This window comes from Filicampus tigris, chromosome 8 (genome assembly GCF_054856515.1).
Source record: "Filicampus tigris isolate MCC_2025a chromosome 8, RoL_Ftig_1.0, whole genome shotgun sequence".
Taxonomy (NCBI): Eukaryota; Metazoa; Chordata; class Actinopteri; order Syngnathiformes; family Syngnathidae; genus Filicampus; species Filicampus tigris.
In genome coordinates, this window is record NC_141224.1 from 11,956,183 (window position 1) to 11,978,893 (window position 22,711).

At 41.9% G+C, this 22,711-nt stretch overlaps 1 protein-coding gene across 3 annotated transcripts; it reads left to right on the forward strand.

Moving 5' to 3' along the window:
- Positions 1 to 1,868: 1,868 nt before the first annotated feature.
- On the forward strand, positions 1,869 to 22,679 carry setd2 (SET domain containing 2, histone lysine methyltransferase). 3 transcript variants are annotated; one of them, XM_086038299.1, is made up of 22 exons: positions 1,869 to 2,363; positions 3,619 to 3,741; positions 7,204 to 7,225; positions 8,131 to 12,014; positions 12,084 to 12,215; positions 12,301 to 12,429; positions 12,521 to 12,644; positions 12,742 to 12,819; positions 12,912 to 13,009; positions 13,094 to 13,226; positions 13,400 to 13,534; positions 13,610 to 13,738; positions 13,824 to 14,870; positions 15,213 to 15,261; positions 15,344 to 15,623; positions 15,710 to 16,487; positions 18,330 to 18,455; positions 19,058 to 19,194; positions 19,695 to 19,803; positions 20,883 to 20,957; positions 21,047 to 21,148; positions 21,560 to 22,679. In XM_086038299.1, the coding sequence occupies exons 2-22, from the start codon at positions 3,713 to 3,715 to the stop codon at positions 21,719 to 21,721; spliced, it is 7,758 nt and encodes a 2,585-aa protein (XP_085894425.1). In that variant the 5' UTR covers positions 1,869 to 2,363; positions 3,619 to 3,712; the 3' UTR covers positions 21,722 to 22,679. The 3 variants fall into 3 exon arrangements, with proteins under 3 accessions (XP_085894425.1, XP_085894426.1, XP_085894424.1); XM_086038300.1 differs by lacking the exon at positions 3,619 to 3,741 and having other exon boundaries at positions 15,710 to 16,031; positions 16,167 to 16,487; XM_086038298.1 differs by lacking the exon at positions 3,619 to 3,741.
- Positions 22,680 to 22,711: the final 32 nt, after the last annotated feature.

Sequence of the window (22,711 nt, forward strand, 5' to 3'; positions counted from 1 at the left end):
TTTTGATAAACAACAAAGTACAGTAGTAACACAGAAAGTTAAACTTGTTGCATTTTTACCTAGTCTTAAGCCCTAATTAATCAACTTTACATTAGTTGCATTAAGCCTTTTTTCCCACTGTGCTTTGGGGAACTCTGTTCCATTACATTATTATCATCTATTTCCTTGACATTTGTATTTGTACATTTTAAGTTATTTTTATAGAATTACATTATATTTACACATCTGAAACCAAAAATAAATAAACCAGATGGCGCTTTTAGAGTAAATGTATGCTATGCTGATTTATTGTGTTACTTAGCAGAGATGTTAGTTTGTATAATGATGCTTTCAAATATTTGGCTGCTATTTGAGGTTGTTTATTTACTTCACTGATGAGTCTTCATTGTGCTCTTAATTTTTCATTTTGGCAGGTCGCCCACTTCTTAGTAGAGAATCGACAGTCCTAATGTGTTTCCATTTGTAAATTGTTTTGTTAACTCTGGACCGGTGCATTACCTGAGTTACAAAAGACTATGAGTTGTTTTAGGGGTGAAATATTCTTCTAATCTTTTCCGAACTGTTATTATCTTAGACACATTATATTTATCAATACCCTTGAATTAGATCACATTTTATGACAAAGGTACTCATAAAAATGTTTACATTTCAAAATCCACAAATACTTTAACTGTATAGACTCATGATGTAGCTTACTAAACCACTCAAACATGTGTGAACTGTTTTCAAATTTGCAGGATGAGCGAAATGGATGCCTCTTCAAAGATATGTGGTCACATAACCAACTTCTTCTATGGTTTTCTAAATAACAGGGGTGGCACTACTACTTGCCCCTTGACACAAATTACCCCATTCTCCCCTACAGCTAGAAGGGACCACAAATTCACATTCCCCTGCAGCATTGACAAGTGGAATGTCCAGTAGTAGGCCGAGTCGGTTAAGATATTCAGATGCAGTTAGGTGCTCATTTTGTAATACTCATTTTGTTCTCACCATGTGTTCATGTGGTGTTATGCCTTGTTGAAGCAAATTGGCTTTTGATGATAAAACTTTAGAATAACATTTAACAAGTACTTTTGTATTGAATTTGTCTTGCTTTTATGTAGCATCATCGTTTGTGAGATTAAAATGATCTTGTTTACATCAGTTATCCACAGCACAATTTACCCCAGTGATATCTGACTAATAGCATACTTTACGGCCGCACTCGGGCCAAGTTGTGCCACAAAACCATTTTTTTCCCAAAGCTATATTTCTCAAACAGTTTATTTAAAATCCAACGTGATTGCTCCTTGGGATGCACAACATATATGTACATATATTAGTTGGAGGCATTCCTGTGATCCCCTTGTATAAAAGGCACTAAAGGCACTAAAAATTGGTACTACTTATCCCACCGTCCCCTACTGTACAGTATTTTAATGATGTAATCGTGGTGGTAATTATTTTGTGAGCTGGTAGAACACTTGGTGTAAACATTTTGAAAAACAGTATAATTGATTGGATTTTCTTCAATCTTAACTCTACTAAGAGCCAATCTTATATTTTTTTTTTAAATTCGTGGTTTATTTAATCCCAATGGGAAATTGACACCTTTTAGAATTCTCTTCTTTTTTTTAATATACTGTTGTGCTTAAGTGCATTCAGTGTACTTCTGAGTGTGTACTTTTTTACTTACCAACAGCTACTCACTTGCTACTGTAGCAAGTCGAATCAGTAGAAACGGTTTTTTTTCCGGACTTTATGAGTACTTTTGCCACCTCTGATGACAACCATTTCCACTATCAGAATAAAAGTGCTCAAAACACACAATATACTGATTTCGTTTTGTCGTATTCTTTGCACGTATTTGATGTGTCCGACCCACATTGTTGAACCGGGGACATGTGTGTTGAGCGTTTTACTGTTCAGTGTTGACGCCAAGCCAGACCAGGCCAGGCCAGCTGTGTCCGTGCATCATATGACGTCGCTGCAACAAGACACACCGAATGCCGCAGAGGAAAATGTAAACGGAGACATGTTCCTCGTCTTGTCTCGTTTGTTTCAAGTGGGCCGAAGCGCCGGATAGGTCGAGACATATCGCGGAGTCTTGTTATCGTTGTGGACACAGTACACAATTACTGTGGATTGGTACTACTCGTACCGTGCTCTCAAGTGTTCTGCTAAGTGTGAGCTAATGCTAGTTGGGTAGCACAACATTGACTGAGGCGCAGCGAGCCACTCAGCAGCAGAGCCGACCATCACCTCCGACAACCCCGGACGGATTTGACGTCGGCACGCATTGGGGCTTGATGTTCGGCGAAGGACACAGCCTTGGGAATTTCGAAGATGGAAGAGTCTCTTGACCTTAAACACTTTCTAAAGTGAGTATCCCATAAAAGATACATCTGTTTACTTACGTTGTATGGATTCAAGCGAACCATACACACAAGTAAGCTAAGACAAAACCTCCCCCCTGCTAGCATGCTGGTGATGCCGGATGGACGTTTAATGAAACGAGGGCATACGACTATCCAAACACCGTCTTAACAAAAGTCTGCAAACTATTCACCAAATAGCGTTTTTAAAATCAAACCAGATGAAGCACAATAGTTGTAAACGGTGCCGTTAGCCTCCACGCTACTAGTTACATTTAACCTAGTTAGCCGCTAATGCTTGACCAAGATTAGCCTTCTGGGCACAGAAAGACAATCGATTGTTCCCTTCTTCGGCCAAGACAAACACGTGCAGGCGAAATGGTCATATACATCGCCTTTCCAAGCATTACATGTAAAGCTTGTTGGGCATATTTGAACCAAAACAAGCGAATTAACCATATCGCTGCTAATGTTAGCTTACCCAAGTTAGCTTCATTGGTATGGACATTTTTGTGTAAATGATCATCAAAACGTAACTGCTATTATAATAATGCGCCTGGTTGTCCGTTAATTATAATCGCCCTTCGTGTATGAACTACAATTTTTACAGTGGCATCAAGTGGAAATGATTGAATTGCCTTGTTGTATGCAATACACTCGCTTTGAAAATGGACAGGAACTGGCTTTTAAAAGGCCATGTTGGGCTGCACCAAGGCTTCCCGCACAGGCCATGTTGAGCCGCCTTGCTCGTTGAAAATGCTTATAAGCAGCCACTGTTTATTTACAGTATATTATTTTTGTATGGTAATAGCAACGTTTATGCAACATTGCATTTTACATTCTAGAGGCAGTTGCTTAGGTTTACCGACTGCTGTACAAAGTTGTCCCTTTTTTTCCCCCCATCTTTCTGATTCAGTTTTGGACAAACCTGTTTTTTTAATTATTCATTTTTTGTTGTGATGCAAAGCCTCAGTCACACTGAATAAAACAAAACATAATAGAGTGGCAACAACATATGCATGAAAGTGTGCAACTGCTTTGCTCTTTGCAGTAACTGATAACCATCTTGAGAGAAGGAGAAGGCTTCAGTGGAAGTCAGACAAGCCAACGGCCAACAGCATGTGCTCTCCCTACATGCATACGCTAACGCTATTCAATTAAGTGCCTCTGTTTGATAAGGCAAAAAAGCTTGTTGGACTTATTGTTAGCTATCATGGACACACACCACAGTTCATTGCAAACCTATCTTTCTTTTTGCCAGGTGTGGCGTCACTTTGGAGGGTTCGTTTCTCTGATTTGGATTATTCTTGGCCAAGCAACGTCCGCAGGCCCACTAATCCTAGACGAGTTTCTCAATGGACACTCTGCTCAAGTCAGAAATCAGGTATTAGAAGGCAGACAACACAGAATTCACTGTGTATGGAGTGTTTAGATGAAGATGAAAAATGTGGACGTGAATAGGGCAGGTCATTGTTAAGAATCTCACGATTCAATTTTGATTCTTGTAAGAAGTATAAACACACAAATAGGTGTACATTTTGACAATTTTGCTTAAGATCACCTCAAGGTATTATGATCTACAGTGGCCTTTCTTTTAATTGAGCCACCACAAAGCCCCTCATGGCAAAATGAAGTCTCTGCAAATCTTCCAGAGGAGTGATTACCATCATTCGGTATTATATTAACTCAATTTTTATGATTGGAAAGTGTTGATGGAGAGAATTAGTGAATCGCCCAGTGTAAAATATGTTAGACGTTTTCAATTTTGTTGAGATCTGTTGGTTACTTATACCAGTGTATAATTAGGCTTATAATTTCAGGCATTCAGCAAACCCCCTTTTAATGACTGTACAGTGGATCCAGTCGAATCTGTTCTTGGATACTTGTTGACCTCTGATTTGGAGAGGTTTTTATTTTCCCTTTGAAATGCTTGCAAAGAAAGAATAAACTCAACGTGACGTCAAACTGTCACCATTTAAGGCATTTATTAAACGTACAGCCAATGTTTTCAGAAACATTTGAATATCACCTTAACTGTCATACAATTGTAAAATGAAAGTAGTCAATGCTGTAGTATGTGCAACGTAAAATATCACGTCTCATATGTGCCTCACGTTGACATTATTGTCAAAAACCTAACCACCGTTTGTCGTAAAATAATAAAAGCAATAAATTGTACTCTATACGTTCGATAACCTTGACAAAATTTATGGTGGTACTGGAGTTTAACTGCTTTGATTGCATCTGGTTACTTCAAGTAACTTCTGGTGCATAATTACACACCTTGACGAGGCTTCTTGTTCTTTTGAAATAAGTGTTGCGTAAAAGGCGCCATGTGTGATATCAAGAAGGTTGACGGTCCATTTTAAATCACTTAGAGAAAAGGGAAAGCAAAGAATAGGCATATATTTCCCCAAAACTGTTGGAGGATTGTCGATTTGTATGTGGTAGGGCTGTACATGGATTGGTTGTGACTCGAAATGAGTATCGAATTGTCCATTGAAAAAGAACGCCGATTCAAAATTTTCCCATTCGAGACATACTTTCATAGCATATTGTCGCCAGAGAGCAATGTTTTGATGGCAACGTATCTAACATATTCAAGTATATGGCGTGCACAGTGTGTTCTTCAAGACTCAACACCTGGAAGTGTTTGTGCATGTATGGGAATGTTTAGCCGACTAGCATTATAGCATTATATTAAACTCTTGAGTAATCATCCAATAAAGCCCATTTAGGCAGTGTATCAACACCTTCGTTGTTGCGTCATTGTTGGCCTCTGACGCCATGCTAGCACGGAGAGAGCTTGCAAACTTGGACGTTGATCTGGAGAGACGGTTAGCTTAGCACTAGCTAGCTGGTGCGACAGAACATGGATGGATTCAAAATTTTACAGAAATTGAAAAAAACACCCTGGGTTCTGCCATTGGCCAGTGTATGGCGCTGGAGGTTAAAATAAGTTATTTCATAGGAAAACCTATCTGTAGGTTGAAAACATATGGTATATTATAGCTGAAGCTCTATGTAAGTGCTATTACCATTTACCATTACGATCAAATTGGACTTTTTCATTTTTTGGACTATTATGATGTGTTTTTCAGCAGCAGTGCAATTAGTAACTAGGGCTGTCACAAACTAATCTTTTTAGAATCGATTATTCCATCGATTTCTCTGGGAATTCCCATTTAGCTATGTAGACTTTAGAACCATTTAGCTTTGTAGGCTTTAGAGCAAGCTATGTTAAGGTAAGTTTGCTAAAGAAGCTTGAACTTGCACAAGCCAAGTTAAACCGCGCACAACAATTCAGTTACAGATCATGGTGTGCTCCCCGTACAAGTAGTGATCGGACTAACTGACTAGGCTTTAGCCTGTTCAATGTGAGCAGCAAGACTTTGTAAGAGCAAGTAAATACTAAATGTCATCCTGTTAAGATTGCTGTAAGTTGGTGCCAAATGATTTATATCCCTAAGCGATTAATGTATATAGTGTTGTCAGTAAGGGTAAGTCGGGTCAGTGTCTGGGTTGTGTAAGTTTAGCCTTAGAATAGTGTGAGTATAGGCTTTTTCTTGTAGCTGCTTTCTTGCAAATTTGTTCTTGAATGCTGCATTGGCGATTGGGGAAAAAAATCCTAAAGGATCAAATGACCCAGATACCAAGCACACTTATTAAGCTTGCACCAAGGACAGCACTCATGCACTTTAATCAGCCAAATGAGAATTAAAGAAAGGTAAGGTAATGAATTGCACTCTTTTTAAATGTTGAACACAGACCTCTGTTTGCTAATTTGTCAGTTGTTAGCAATGTTGTTCAAGGTTGGGTTATACAAAGTCTTTTATACTGTCAAATCTCAACAGATAATACCAATGGGTTTTTGGATTTATCCGAGCCATATTTGCAGCAACTGTTATACTTTCAGTTATTCATCTTTATATGCTTCTATGGGTATACCCACATAGTAATACACATTCCACGCACCCTTGGACTCTCCACTATCCTCGTAGTATGCACATTAAGTATTGAGCAGGCTTCTGCTAGTGGTGGGCACGTCAATCCGCCAGTCAGCATGCTGTCATTAATTCAGGCCGGCCCACGTAGGCCCAGTCCGTCCCTCGCTGCATACCTTCTTCTGTGGCGCCTGCGTGTGGCGTCATACCCTCAAGTACGCACTCCACATCAATTGGCTTTCGCCGACAACTCGGAAGGACTGGGCCGGACTGAAATAATGACGGCATGATGACTGACGAATTGACGTGCCCACCACTGGCTGCTGCCATTATTGTTGAGCAAGAGAGTGAACTTGTGTTAGTACAAAGGCATCATGTTTAGATTCTAAACTTGTAATCACATTTTGTGGAAAAGTTGAGTTCATTTCGACTTACCACTTCACTTAACTCCAGACTTTTCAATCAAGAAATCACCTAAATAGAACCTTTCTGACAAAATGTCTTAAAAAGCTGCAACAAAATGGCCGAGCCAATGACATTCAAAAATGAGATGAGGAATAAAGTAATTGACATCTTTCAGTCTGAAAATGCTTACAAAGCCAATCTTATAGCTTTAAGACTCCAGCGGATCACGGTGAGAGCCTTTCTCCCCAAATGAAGAAAACATGGTGCACAGGCGGCCTACAAAAATTACTCAAGAACACAATAACGACTCATCCAGGAGGTCACAAAGTCTACTACGGAACGATGAGTTCTGCCTCTGTAGTAGAAGTGTAGTAGATTGGCCAACGATGTCTGTTATTCAATAATTTTGTCTTTATTTTTCAAATAATGTTGCAGCCCAAAACTAATAAAGGGATCTTCTCTGTTTTATGTCTCCATGCTGTTCCCATATATCTCAGAGACGAAGGAAGTGGTGCCTCGGTAAGTACATTTGATGATTGTGAATGTGTTAGACAAGTCGTTCTCAACTGCTGTACCCACATTTTACTATGGCTGTAAAGTTGAGATGCATTTTTTGGCCTTGGCTTTCTCTTTAAGCCTTTGAATATACATGTACAGTATGTTAGATTTTTAAATGCAGTTTCAAATGTGTTTTGACAGACCACCAAAAGCATATTGCTAGCGATGACTTCACCCTGCCAAAGACTGAACTGCACTGTTTTGTTTACAAAGTAGTTAGTGGCTAGAACAATGCTTACCCATTATTGTATGTTCTACCTGGGAACATACAATAATAGCTGTCTCTATCGAGTATTTTTAGAATCAATTATCAAATAGATGAATTGAGTAATCTGACCATCCACCCCAAGTGCTTTTTATAAACCAATCGTTGTTGTTTATTTGGTGTTGTTTAATGATAACAGCAAGTCAACAACAACTAAAGTAATGTCACACAAGAGTGATCGACGTACTCACCAGCCTTTTTGAAATCATCTCAGTTACTGGTTCGGTTTTTGTTTTCCATAGTAAAAGCAGGTTGTTTGCAAATGTCTTGATTTGGTTTAATACAAAAGCTAATTAGTCTGCTCTCATGAAGAGCTACAGAAATCAGAATAATTAGTGTTGAGAAGCTGAAATCAGAGGTTTTGGATGATTACTTGATAATTTAAATAGTTTTTGATTAATTAGATAATCGATTCGTTTTTGGTTGATTTTGACAACTCTAGTGGGAAGGGTCCCAACCCACCAGTTGAGAATCACCGTGTCAGACGAGCAAACCTTAAAACAAATTCTCATCACAGTATTCTCATTACTGCAACATTTTATTGTCTATTATGAACAATTGCTTCAACCAGTTATAGCTTCTGTCTTTCTTTTGACTTAAGGTAAAGGTGGAGGGCCTTTCAAAGGCAGCTCTCATCAAAAGTCTATCTCCTAGAGTCATGCTGTCCAACCATCTCCTGCCTAAAGGGACCAAGATGAAGGTCAACCTAGAGGATCAGAGTCGTCAGAAAGTGTCCTTCAGCTTCTCGCAGACCAAGAAGCCACTGCACAGCATTTTCGTTATCCCTTCCAGCCCCGAAAAGTCTGACACTGAATCTCACACTGCCTCATCACAGCCCACAATCGACAAAGGAAGGGCTTCTGACAGTAAAAATGAACAGAAGCAGACTCATACAGTGCCAATTTCAACGGAACAGACATCTTCCCAAGTTCCAAACTTTGCTGCTAAACTGAAAATTGACTTGGCAAAGATGCATTTCAAGAAGCAAATTCTCAGTGTGTCTGTGACTAGAGAAAAACTAACATCTGTCCTTCGGGATGAGACACCCACCTCTAATTTGCTGGTTTTGCAGAAACCGGCAAGTAACAGTGAAACCAAGTTCCCAACTTTGCAGCATCAGAACCCTGTAAGTGTCTGCCCTTCTGAGGATTCTCACCGTCACTCATCTGAGAGCCGGACAGTATCAAGTCTCCAGAAACCTGCTGCATCCTCACCAAAAGAGGAGGAGAATTCCAGTAATGACCAGGATACAAATGTATACAAAAGGAAAACCAGGTCACAAACTGACAGACGAACAGAGACCGAAGACCCAGTCCCGATATCTTCCAGGCGAAAATCAGTTGACTCCAAAAGTAAAACAAATTTGGAAAGCGGGAGCAAAGCAGTAATAAAAAGGTCTTCCCCTCGGTCACGAGGGGAAGATAAGGAAAAAAGCTCATCAAAGCGATCTGAAAATCATGAGAGGTCATCTAGTTATACAAAATCGGACCGTGATTCTAGGTACACATCGTCGCGGTCACTGCGATCAGACAAAGATCGTAGAAGATCCAGATCAAGGTCCAGATCCAGGTCTAAATCAAGAGGCTCTCGTACCAGTTCATCTCACCCAAGATCTGAGAGATCGAGGGGTGAGAGAGGGTCCCGCTCAGAAAGGTCTTATTATCATGATTCCGATCGTAGATCATATCGGAGTTCTCCACGAAGAGACAGACGACGATCCCGTTCTCGCAACGATAGAACTCGGGACAGTTCGGACTCTGAAGATGACCATCGCAAGACGAGGACAAGGACAAGTGACTCCAGTAGATCATCCACCTATTCAAAGTCCTCGTCCTACTCAAAATCCGACAAAGCTTCTAAATCGATAGATTTGCCACATTCTTCAGAGTTATCTAAAAGAAGTCAAACCTCATCTTCGATATCAGAAAGGACTACTTCAAAGCGACTGTCAGACACTGACCCCCAGCGCAAATGCTCTCCAGGTGTGGATGCAAAGCATTCTAAAATTAGCACCAATCATTCATTAGACATCAACAAAAAATCCAACGCTTCCACTCAACGTAATACGCATGCGGATGGTGAAAAACGTGAACATGAAAATCGCCTGAAAAGCAGCTCTAATGACACGGAGTCTGATCAAAGGAAAAATTCCCAGGCAGCCTCAGTTTTACAGGAGACATGTAAAGAAGAGAAAATTAATCGGCTCGACCCGAAACGGAGCGCCTGCTCCAGATCTTCAGAGGAAACCGATGAACGTGATAGACAATCAGAAGAAATATTTCATAGTCCCAATGACAAACCAAAACATGAATCTCCCATAAAATCATGTTTGCTAGGTGAAAAGGAAGAAAAAGGTGTAAATTGTATTCAAAAGAGTAGTCAAGATGGCCACCAGGATAGTGAGTTGACAGAGACACATTGTAACAGATTAGAGGGACCAAGATCAAGTCACGAAGTGGAGAAAGAAATAGCACCGTCTGTAAACTCAAACGAGAGCATCCTGCATGTAAATGCCACTACACTTCAAAAGGTAAACAATTTCAAGGATAATCTTACTCCTCAAAATATACCCCATGTGATTTCAAATGCAGCTTCTGAAGGTTTATTTAATAGTAGTGATGTTATAGTGCGCAGCATGGACATGAAAGATGTCGACTCTTCTCAAAGTTCAACTCCCATACCCAATACAATTGATATACCTGCCACACCTGATGCTCAGAGCTGTAAACTGACAGAAGAGGTATGTAATATTGCGATTGCCACAGAGCAAGCTCAAACAAATCCACCACTGCAATTATGTGAAACTGAGAATCTGATTACTCTTAAACAAAGCATAGACAATGCAAAACAGAGCAGTCCTACTAAAAAGACCCGGTGGGATATTGTTGGGCAGAATGGCCCAGAGAGTGAAGAGTCACAGCAGACTCATTGTGCTGAAAAACCGAAAGTGATGGTCTTTGTGAAAAAAATAGAGTTTTCCAAAAATCAAAGTCAGATAGAAATGACACAGAGCACGCATGAATCTGAAAGACATTCCATACCTGAGCAGGAGTTGGAAAGGCCAAAGCAGGCAGATAGTTATGACCAAGGGCAGTCTTCACAGAGTATCATTGGCATTGACCATACTCAGAAAACCAACTTAGACCGGCCTCTGTGCAGCAGTGATGCAACACAGGTCAACAATGCTGCACAGATGGAGAGCTGGAATGGTAATGTTAAAGAGAAATCTGAAGATAACGCCCACAAGAATGAATCAAATAATACATTAGCCAGTCAGGAAGTCGGAGGTGGACAGAGCGAGGCCAGTGATAGTGACAATTCTGAGTATGACTCTGATTGCGATGAGGCAATAAAACGACTGCACTCAGTAGTAGTTGTGCCAAAGAATTCTACCATAACAAGTGAATCACATGACACCGGGCCTTCTTCGTGCAGTGCAGTTATCTCAGAATCCCACGTTACTAATGAAGTAACCAATGTGAATAGTCATGAAGTCCAATATCAAGTCAACTCTCAACAAAGACTAGAAGAGGGTGTTTCGTACCACACTGGTGCTCTGCCCCTATCTCAGAGTAATATGATTGACAGCACGAGTCACTCAGAGGGATCCAGCTCTGCTGGTGTTTCACACCCTTATGTGACTTGTCCTACCAATGTCCACCAAGGTATGACTAATTTCACGCACAGCCTTGAAGGTTCCGGACATTACGACCAACTGCAATGCCAGCATTTTGTTAACAGCGGTGAACTGATTCTCGCACACTACCAACATCCTGCCAATGTTGACAGCGTCAATGACAACGGTGGATTCAAGCCAAGCTGGACTTTGTCACAGCCAGAACAGCCCAGTAGCACATATCAACAGCCAGACAGCAGCCATGGACCATTGTTACCACAATCTAAACTTTCAGAAACCTTTCCTAGCGCACAGCACCATGGACACTACAATGTCTCTTGGAACCACCAAACCTCAGACAAGCAGATAAGCAAAACTCCCTACCTCCATGTTTGTCAGGATCTGGCAAGTGAAATCCACCCAGACTCTCTCACTAATGACCATGACGATTATTGCCGGGCTAAACCATCCAATCAAAGCAAAGCGACCGTCGACCACAGCGAACCACTGGGGTTGTCAGGTTTTGTACAAGGTCACGAAATAAGCAGCAACAGCAAGTGCCCTGCTGTGCCTGACCCACCGAGGGAGGACAGCTTCAAGATCCACAGAAGCAGGGGTCCTCCCAAGAAAAGACGGCCAGAGATCGAGTCCGATTCGGACAATGAGGCTGAAGCTGGACCTACTGCCAAGAAGGAGCGTCAAGGAGAAACTGAGGAGCTTAAAGAAACTCAAGTCAAAGTCGAGGTCGTGCGTCCATCACTCACTCTGCAGCACTTTCAAGACTCCAATCGATGGAAAGAGTTTGCCAAGACAAAGAAGATGCCCCCGTATTTTGACCTGATTGACGAGAATCTGTACCTAACTGAGCGGTAAGATTTTGTGAACAAATTCAAATGATCAGGTAGTTTCAGACTTTGAAAGTTTTTGAATGTTTGTAGAAAGAAGAGCAAATCCCATCGCGATATCAAGAGGATGCAGTGTGAGTGCCCACTGCTGCCTAAACAGGACCGTCTAAGGGGAATGTTGGCGTGCGGGGATGACTGTTTAAATCGGCTGTTGATGATTGAATGGTGAGTTAAGATATACCCAGAAATCATATGCGTTGTTCGAGAAAGCTCTACAGATAATATATAAGACAATGATGTTTTTCCACAGCTCGTCACGGTGTCTGAATGGACATTATTGCTCAAATCGACGCTTTCAAATGAAGCAGCATGCAGACTTTGAAGTGATCCTGACCGAAGACAAGGGCTGGGGTCTACGTGCAGCAAAGGACCTGCCTTCGTAAGGATCTAATCTGCAGGGATATCAATGTCGTCTGCACTGGGGAATGTCAGGGTGATCTTTACATACCTGTGTTTTGATTCTATCACAGAAATACCTTTGTGCTAGAATACTGTGGGGAAGTGTTGGACCACAAAGAGTTCAAATCAAGAGTAAAAGAATATGCACGCAACAAGAACATCCACTACTATTTCATGGCTCTAAAGAATAATGAGGTAAGTCAAATAAGGGGGAAATGTCGTGCACGCAAATTTATGATACAATTCAATTAAATGAATCAGAAATGCTTGACTTTGCATTGTGTCTCCACAGATCATCGATGCAACACTGAAGGGTAATTGCTCTCGGTTTATGAATCATAGCTGCGAGCCCAACTGTGAGACCCAAAAGGTACAACAGCCGAAGGAAGTAGTTTAATAATACTGTTCAGTTAACCTGCTCATTCGCTGACTCTTGATTTTTTTTTTTTAATCTCATTTCAGTGGACAGTCAATGGCCAGCTTAGAGTCGGGTTCTTCACCACCAAGGCAGTCAGCGCAGGAACTGAACTGACATTTGACTACCAGTTTCAGAGATACGGGTATTTCTTTTAATTTATTCATGTGTGAAATCCTACCAGAATATTTCAGTACATAACTAATGCTTTAATTTTCCTCTGCTTTAGGAAAGAAGCCCAGAAGTGCTTCTGTGGAGCTCCCAGCTGCAGAGGCTTCCTGGGTGGGGAGAACAGAGTCAGTGTCCGTGCGGCTGGAGGGAAGATGAAGAAAGACCGCGCTCGAAAGAATGCTCTCACCACAGTCAGTTCACTTAACTTCTGGAAGCTGTTCAAAATAGCTTCTTTGTAATGCTTTTGGTTTGTGTGTTGGTTTTATGATTCATGTGTTGTAGACATTGAAGACATTGTTTGATGTAATTTGCACAAGTAGAATAGACTTTACACTTACCATCTCTTATGTCGCGTGTTCTTTAGGTTGATGAGGAATTGGAGGCGTTACTAGAGAATGGCGAAGGGCTCTATGATGGCAAACAAGTGGTGTCACTGTGCAGGCTCATGGTCCGCGTGGAAAACATGGAGCAGAAACTCACCTGTCTCAAGCTCATACACGTAAATTAGCATTATAGCAATGTTCATATGTAAGGTGCAAATGTATTTACATAATCATGTGTTTGTGCCATGCAGGACACTCAGAATCCATCATGTTTGAAGCAGTTCTTAGATCATCACGGCTTGTCTTTGCTTTGGATCTTCATGGTTGAGATTTCTGAAGCCAAAGGCAACTGTGCCAACAACATCAAACTACAATCAGAGGTGAGATCATTTCAGCCTTGCCATAAATTCATTTGTAAGGTAATATTTTTGTGGATATATAAATGTACAATCCATTTGTATCCAGATTATGAAGACCTTGGCAGTGCTACCCATCTCCACTAAGAATATGCTGGAAGAGAGTAAAGTCCTGACCTTCATTCAGCGATGGGCCCAAACAAAAACACTCCCGCAGCCCACTGAGATGGACGGTTACTCCAGTGAGAACACTTCTCGCGCTCAGACGCCCCTCAACACCCCCGATGGTTCTTCTTCCAAATTGGGACCAGAATCTGACAGGGACACCTCCAAACCTGCTGTGGACCGCCGCCTTAAAATCATCAGTGAAAACAGTCTGGACAGTGCGCTCTCAGATGCCAGCAAAGCATCTGATGGCAAGGAGGAGGAAGAGGAGGAAGATGATGAGGAAGAAGAAGAATCTGCTCCGAGTGCACTGCCTGATGACAAACAACATAAGGTAGACGCGGTCAATGAAGCTGCTAATCCAGTGAAAGAAACCCCGGAAGAGAAGGACGTCAAAGTGCAGAAACAGGAAGAGACAGAAATGGCTTCAGACGGTCAGGAATTAGTTCATGTTGAAGAGGTAAAAGACCAAATTGAGTTGGAGGAGAAGCCCTGTGAGGTAAAATTGGACATGAATGATGAACCAAAGAAGGAACTTGAGGTGTCTGAGAAACCTAGCGGAGAAGAGCAGAATATACATGTACCAATAGAAATGACTGAGGTGGAAGGTGACCAGCCGACGGTTGAGATACAGAACCCAGAGATTGAGTCAGTTCAAATAGATATTCCTCAGGCTTTAACTGAACAGCCTGTCGAGCAGGTAGTACCCAAGACAGAAACACCGGAGGCTGAAAATCCTCCTATTGTCCCAGAGGCCCAACTGGATGAACCTGCCCCTGTTGCTCCCCCAAGCTCTGACACCCCAGAGGTCAGTATGCCCACTGAAGACACACCAACACCTTCAGATCCACCAGCCATCGAAACGCCCTCTCAGGATGAAGAGGAAGGGGTTTCCGATGTGGAGAGTGAGCGGAGTCAAGAGCCCCAAGTCAGTGCTTTGGATATTAGCAGCATGGCAGCCAGGCTGTTGGAAAGCTGGAAGGATCTCAAGGTAAATTCCGAGTTGAACTGAAAGGCAGACAAATGTGTTGAAAAATGTTGTGTGTCGGTAATCTCTTTGGATTATAAACTGGTAGTGTTGCGGTACATGTTGCTCTCTTTCATACAGAGGGTGCGGGTTCAATATCCGGTCAGTGCCCTAATTCCCAACCAAGCCTGGATAAAAAATGGTGGGCTGTGTCAGGAAGGGCATCCGGGGAAAAAATTGTGCCAAACAAATGTTACAATGATGCACTGTGGCCACCCCTGTTGGGACAAGACCAAAGGCCCAACAGTCAAATTTGGATTATACGTACTCATGAGTCCGACATCAAATTCTCTGCTTGTCTTTCAGGAGGTGTACAGAATACCAAAGAAGAGTCAGGTAGAAAAGGAAGCCAATGGTGAGTGAATTTACAACTCTTCAGTCACTTTCAAAATTATTTGTGAAGTGTGATTTGTACCAAGCGCATTGTCTCAAAACAGATCGCAGTCGAGATCGCGACACAACTTTGACTCCACGCAACACCTCTGGTAGTCGAGAGCGTGAAAGGGAGCGTGAAAAGGATCGCGACAGAGACAGAGACAGAGACCATGACCGGGATTGGGAAAGGGACAGGGAGCGAGACAGGGATCGGGAGAGAGAGAGAGACCGGGACAGGGAGCGTGATCGAGACAAAACTCCACGCAGCTCTGAGAGACGGAGGCGACGGTCCACATCCCCACCCTCGTCCTATGAGCGGAGCAGCCGGCGCACCGAGGAACGGTAAGAATTCCCGCCATCGGGGGCGTCTGACCTTTGTGTTCTCTAGGACGTCGAGCAGTGTTGTTTTGTTGTGTGGCTCATTTCAGGTTCGACCCGTCAAAGACACCGAGGGGTGTAAGCGGCAAGGAGCGCAACAAGCTGTCTACAGAGGAACGCAGGAAGCTGTTTGAGCAGGAGGTTGCTCAGCGCGAAGCGCAGAAACAGCAACAGCAGCTTCAGCAGCAGCAACAGCAACAGCAACAACAACAGCAGCAGCAGCAGCAGCAGCAGCAGCAGCAGCAGCAGCAGCTCCAAACTATGGCCTATGACCCTGCCTTGGCCTATGCCTCCACTTCTGGCTTCATCACCTACCCACCCGGATACCCCCTCCATACATTTGTGGATCCCACCAACCCCAACGCAGGCAAAGTACTACTACCCACCCCTACAGCTGACCCCACCATGACCTATGAACAGACTGCTCCCCAAAGACTTGTCTCAGAGCTTGGGCTTCCCTCGCCGTCATCCACTTCACAAGCCACTCCTGTTTCTAATATCTCTCAGCACATCACCACCGCCAACCTCACGCCTGCAGACACCCAGCAGTATGCGCAGCCCGCTGTCCCAGCCCAGGACTCGAGCGTGTCTGTCCTCTCGGTGCCCGCCCAGACGGCGCCCCAGGTCCAGGGCCAGCAGGGCTACGCCACTCTGTGGGACCCCGCCACCCAGCAGGCAGTGACCGTGCAGACGCAGCCAGCGCAGCAGTACGCCACAGCCCCGGCGCAGGGCGCCACGCAAACGGCCATCTACTACCAAGGCCAGCCGTGCCAAACCATCTACAGCATCCCCACCGCATACCCGCAAACCAACACACCAGTCATACAGGTGGGCTAGTCATCCTAGTGCATAGGTACCGAATCCGGTACCGTTTCATCCACTACGCCATGTGTGTATTTAGGACTGGGATGACCTTACTCCTCTAAGAACACTTGATAGCATCTAATTTGGGGATTTTAGCAGCTGGTTAGTACAGTGGTAAAGTCACAACAAGTTCAACTTGTAAATCAAGGTAGCACTGTACTTGGATAGGATCTCGACTGGAAAGGAAAGCAAGCCAGCTCAAATCAGTGCTGGCTTGCTTAAGCCCAGAAAAATATGCAGCATTTTCCTAAATAGGTCATGCAAATGACACTCGGCATCTTTTCAAGTCATCGACCGTCACGGTCACAAGTGTAATTTGAATGATTTTGAACAAACCTTCAAATGATAACTATTTTATTTTGTAAAAAAGAAATAAATAAATAAATGTTCTCTTCCAAATTATTACACACACAATGGAGACAGGTAGTAAAGAACTGAAAATATTCTTTTGTTGAATTTGCAGCATTTGTTCATTCATATTAACTGAAATCAAAGTTATTTAAATCAAAAACATCTTCACAGGTCTAGGTATATTTTAACATGGGACCCCTTATGTAATACAAGCGTCACAATTCTTCTACCCTTGAATTTATTTGCAGGATATCAGCGTATCCTCCCAGAGCTGCTGTTCGGAGGAACTGCCTGCCACCCTCAAAGCTCTTTTGTTGAGGATGTGCCAAAGCTTCTCAACAGGGTTGAGATCAGAGGAGGATGTTTGCCGCACCTTGAGTTTCTCATTTAATGCTCATAGCAGCCAATGATGCCCAGCTGCACCTTGCAGCATGAGCTTGTTCAATGATGGGTGCCGTGCTCTCAACAAGGCTGCAACATTGCAATGAGTTAACAGAGTCATGTTTTGTGTCGGAATCATGAGGAGAAAGCTGGTTGGCGCCTCTGCATCATGGGCTGCTATGGCCATAAAAGGAGAAAAAAATCGCGTGTGTGGCCCCCATGCTCCCCTGACCTGAATCCTTTTTAGAACCTTAGTTTGAAGCATCCTCAAGCAAAAGGTCTATGAAGGTGGGAGGCAGTAGGAAAAGATCTTTGAGGGTGGGAGGCAGTTCACATCCAAACAGCAATTCTGGGAGGCTGTTTTGACATCCCGCAAAGAAATTCAAGCAGAAATTGCTGACAAGGTCAATGGGTGCAAGAATTCTGAAGCTGCTATTAAATAAGGCATTCATTAGGAAATGGTGCACCCGCATGCGGCTGGTGCCCACAATTGGAGTGGCCCTTAATTGGATTTGGAAAATTAGACTCTAATGTACTTGATCAGTTTTGAGTTGAAAAAAAAAAAAATTCACCACCAGGTGACAGACATCACTTACTGGTGCTCCCACTGCGTCTTTTCCGTCAGAGCTGAAGGGAGGGCACGTACTCCAGAGCGAAATGCAGCGCCAAAAGCAAATTTAGAGCAAGAATATTATGTTTTAAGAAGCCTGTATGTTCACCAAAATAAAAGGCGTGTGCCTAGTTTTCATAGGAAGTTAAAATCAGCCATGAAAATGTTCATCTTAAAATGCCACTACAACAACAGCAAAAGTACACAAACAACAGCTAAGCAATTGCTTATCAATGAAGCACTTCAGTTTTAAACCTTCAAACCACAAGACTGTTGTGAAAATTGTGTATCTATTTTTTTGATTAAAGTGTTTAGATTAAAAAAGAACTTATGGGGTCAAATGTCATTACAAATTTACAATGGAATGAATCATTATTTACAAAGCCTTGAATGAATTAGAATTATTATTTCAATGGAGTCCCACTGGTAGTTTTCTTATTCTATTTGTCATGTGCTTTTTGCAGGCGTACTCTGACCCCTCAGCCAGCTACTTGCACGGCCAGACGGTGTATCCTGGCCATCAGCAGGGCGTGGTGGTGCAGCAGGGAGGCACAGTCACCACCATCGTTACCTCCCAAACTGTCCAGCAGGTAACCTTAATTCACTATACACTGTACAAAATCCTGTCTGAAAACAATTTTTTTAGACTGCTCTATTTTGACTTTTTTTTCTTTTTCATATTTTATATGTTGTTTTTGTCGTAAAGTTACCATGAGTGTTTGGAAGGGGGGTTAAAATACCCTGGCATTATTATTTTCTTAATTTCCAAACATCTGCCGTTACTCTGCAATGAAAAGCATGTCTCCAATTTTTTTATTACAGCTGAAACGTGAAGAACAAAAGCCTTGTTTTTGCACATATGTTTGACAACAAGTACTTGTTTTGGATGTACCCTTCTATATTTTTTCTGAGACACTGTCAAGGGCATTGACAGTTAAAAGGGGTCACATTGCCTAAAATAATTTGAGCAAATATCTCCACTTTGCCGCATGCTGCATTTAGTCACCAGGGGGTGGTGTACATCTACACATCTTAACACTACAAGGAGTTGTGTTTAGTCACGGAAGACTTTAAACCACAATGGTTATGCGTAGTATTTCTTGGATGCTGATTATTTGATGATTCTCATTTTCCATGGCAGGCTAAGCAGCTATTACAGGTGGTAAATTGGACTACTGTTTCTTTCCTCCAGGAAATGATCGTACCCAACAATGTGATAGATCTGCCTCCTCCCTCTCCTCCGAAACCCAAAACAATCGTTCTACCTCCTAACTGGAAAGTGGCGCGGGACCCTGAAGGAAAGATCTACTATTACCATATTGCGACAAGGTGAGGAGTGATGTCTATCCATTGGGACTCTATATATATTTCGAGGCGCCATTGTTTTTACATATATATGTGTATATATATATATATATATATATATATATATATATGTATATATATATATATGTATATATATATATATGTATATATATATATATGTATATATATATATATATGTATATATATATGTATATATATGTATATGTATATATATATATATGTATATGTATATATATGTATATATATATATGTATATATATACATATTGTGTATATATATATTATATACATATTGTGTATATATATATATATTTTATATATATTTTATATATATGTATTTATATATATATTATATTATATATATTTATATATATATTATATATATTATATTATACATATATATATTATATATATATATGTATATTATATATATATATATTATATATATATATGTATATTATATATATATTATATATATGTATATATATATTTATTTATTTCCAGGCAAACTCAGTGGGATCCTCCAACCTGGGACGGGAGTAGCGACACCAATCTGGACCATGACTCTGAGATGGACCTGGGCACTCCCACTTATGATGAAAATCCCTCCAAGGTGAGTTTTTAAATGACACATGGGAGCTTACTGTCAAATTTTTAAACAAAAAATTTAGAAAGTGTAATCTTAATTGTGTGCATAAATCTTCTTTGTTGGGGATGCTTCCTCTTTGCTTTTTCATTCGTTTCCCAGAAGGTTTGAGGTTGGATGCGAATCATGATTATAGTGTTTGTTCTTTGGGGCCGTTTAAGATGGTGCACTGGCGATTACTTTCAGCTGTGTTTTATGGAGGGGAACAAACGTCATCACAACACCATTTCCAGGCGCTTAAATGAGCTCCTCCTCGTGTAGTTGTCTCTCAAAGACACAGACGGTCTCTAAACCTTATCCCGTCACTTATCTGAATGTCCCCTGGGGTCAGGGCCATAAAGTGAGGATGAGATTTGCTCTTGTCTTCCACCGCCTCATTTGTTTCCCCTTCTTCACTTGTATCCGCATTAAGGATAATTGAAATCATCTGGACAAGCCAGAAGTCATTTATTTGAGGTTTCTTTTTTTTTTCTTTTGTGGCACTCTCTTAAATGTCCCCTTTTTGTCTCTGGCTTCTCTCAGGGGCGAAACGCAACTGAGATGCATGTTTACGTGAAGAAGCGCAACAAGGTCACGCAGATTTCATTTCACAGCACTTGAAGCTGTGACACATGCTCGTCTTATTATAAACTACTAGACTATGTCCTTGCACTGTGCGTGCGCATGCTGTTTTGTAATCATGGCACTTGGCGCCTCAGCTGTTCTCGTCTTCTGTGTGGTGGTCACGGCGATTGGACATCCCGCCAGGATGTCCACGCTTTGTGTCAGGTGCTGTTTGATGCCCCGGCTGACCTCCATGGCTGCTTTTCGGGAAGCCAGCTGCCATGTTTGATGATGGCACAGTTGTGCTCTCTCTCGATTTTTAACGCTAGATGGCCACTACAGTGCTACTTTTTAACCTCATCTGCGATCATAACATCTTTTAGCGCAGCTGGGAAAATGCCTGATGGAATCTCAAATGACACCTTTAAAGGCCGTTACATGAAACCATCTCACAACCATGAAAAGATATAGAATATTAATTTTTTTTTTTTTTTTTTTTTTAGTTCTCAACCAAAACAGCTGAAGCAGACACTTCCAGTGAATTGGCTAAAAAAAGTAAAGAGACATTCCGCAAAGAGGTAGGCATCGGCCCCTACTCGCTCAACTTTGTTGGATGTGTAGTATCATATCACTTTTTAACAAGTGTGTGTGTGTGTTTGTTACTCAGATGTCCCAGTTTATTGTGCACTGTTTAAATCCTTATCGGAAGCCAGACTGTAAACACGGACGCATAAGCAACACGGAAGACTTCAAACACCTGGCAAGAAAGGTAACATTTAACATGCTTAACAAATTGGCTTCCTAAGCCCTTTAAAAAAAATAAAAATAAAATAACGCATCAACGCTCCAGGCTCTGGTGGTAGAAACGCCTTATTGGGTTAATCAAGACTCTTGAGCTTATGTAAAATATTTTCATTTGAGCTGCAAAAAGGCCGAAGTCCAACAGGAAAAAGAGCCATCCTGGTCACAAAAATGTATTCCCACATGCAGACGAAAAAAAATTCATGAGCATCTCCCCCCGAGTCACTGAAGGAAGCATGATGGGGTGATTTCAAATTGTCACTATTTATTTATTTTTTTGTAATCTTCCTGAGCAATACACTTTAATTAATAAATCAAATTCACAATCGCCCAACCCTACACTGTAACTGTCATCTCCCATTGACCTTTTCCCTGCCAGCTAACCCACGGCGTCATGAACAAGGAGCTGAAGGCGTGCACCAACCCCGAGGACCTGGACTGCAACGAGAACGTCAAGCACAAGACCAAGGAGTACATCAAAAAGTACATGCAGCGATTCGGCGCCGTCTACAGACCCAAGGAGGACACGGAGGTCTACTGAGCGCACACGTTTGCCTTTTTCCACCCGTGACCTACGATCACGCTTTATTTATGACGCTACGTTGAACCCTGTAAGAGGTCCCGGAGACAGGCGGGTGCTACGTACACTCTCGGTGAACTGAGTTTTAGTTCATTTGTTTTGTGGTTTTAAACGGCTGTGAGTGAAGTACAAGCCAACTTTGTTTCTTTGACACTTTCCACTGTTGAAAATGGATCAATGAACAGTCCGCTTCATTTTCTGGTGCTGCTTTTAACTGCGGAGGTCCAAGCTTCCACTCGTCGAAACGCCTGCAGGACTTTTGAGAGCCGCTTCCGAGCTTCTGTCCACTCCAGGTCCACAGTGTTTGCTGGTCATCCATATTTTGTCATGAATTGTCTTTTTATCCGTTCCGTCAGTTACAACATCGGGAGCACGGTTTGATTGCTATGTTTGATGTGCCACGCCCCCTCCTCGTCCTCTCCCACTTCCTCTTCTAACTGGACTCATGCAGAAGAGTGTAGCATTGCTGTTTTAACTTATCCACTTTAGTTTTTAATTAATGTCGACATAAGGAACTCAGCCTTTTTATTCATTTGCCCCCCCCCCTTATGTCTCTCAAACCATCGCAGCCTATTGCATTACTTGTTGATATTAAATAGTAGTTTTGGGAATGTTTAAATTAACAAGAAACTTTGTAAAATGACTATCATTTCATGGTTCTCAAGTGTAAATATGTTATATTATTACCAAATGTGTATGCAGGAGCCACAAGTGACCAGCTCGACCCTTACATCAAAACTTCTCACCTTGCCGGCTCATGTCAGCGCAGGGGGGGGGGGGGGGGGGGGAACAACTTTTTTTCTTTTTTTTTTTTATGTACAAAGTAATTTTCACCCTACTCGACTGTAAGTATTGTGCAAGCACATTGTCATACCGAGTGTACAAACATTTTAAAAGATAATAAACCGTTTCTTTTGTACACCTTCGCTGTGACTTTACCTTGTGGAGTAA

Coding starts and splice junctions, on each gene's coding strand:
- setd2 (XM_086038298.1), top strand. CDS start 2,329: ATGGAAGAGTCTCTTGACCTTAAACACTTTCTAAA. Junction 2,364..7,203: donor GACCTTAAACACTTTCTAAA/GTGAGTATCCCA, acceptor CATATATCTCAG/AGACGAAGGAAGTGGTGCCT. Junction 12,015..12,083: donor AATCTGTACCTAACTGAGCG/GTAAGATTTTGT, acceptor GAATGTTTGTAG/AAAGAAGAGCAAATCCCATC.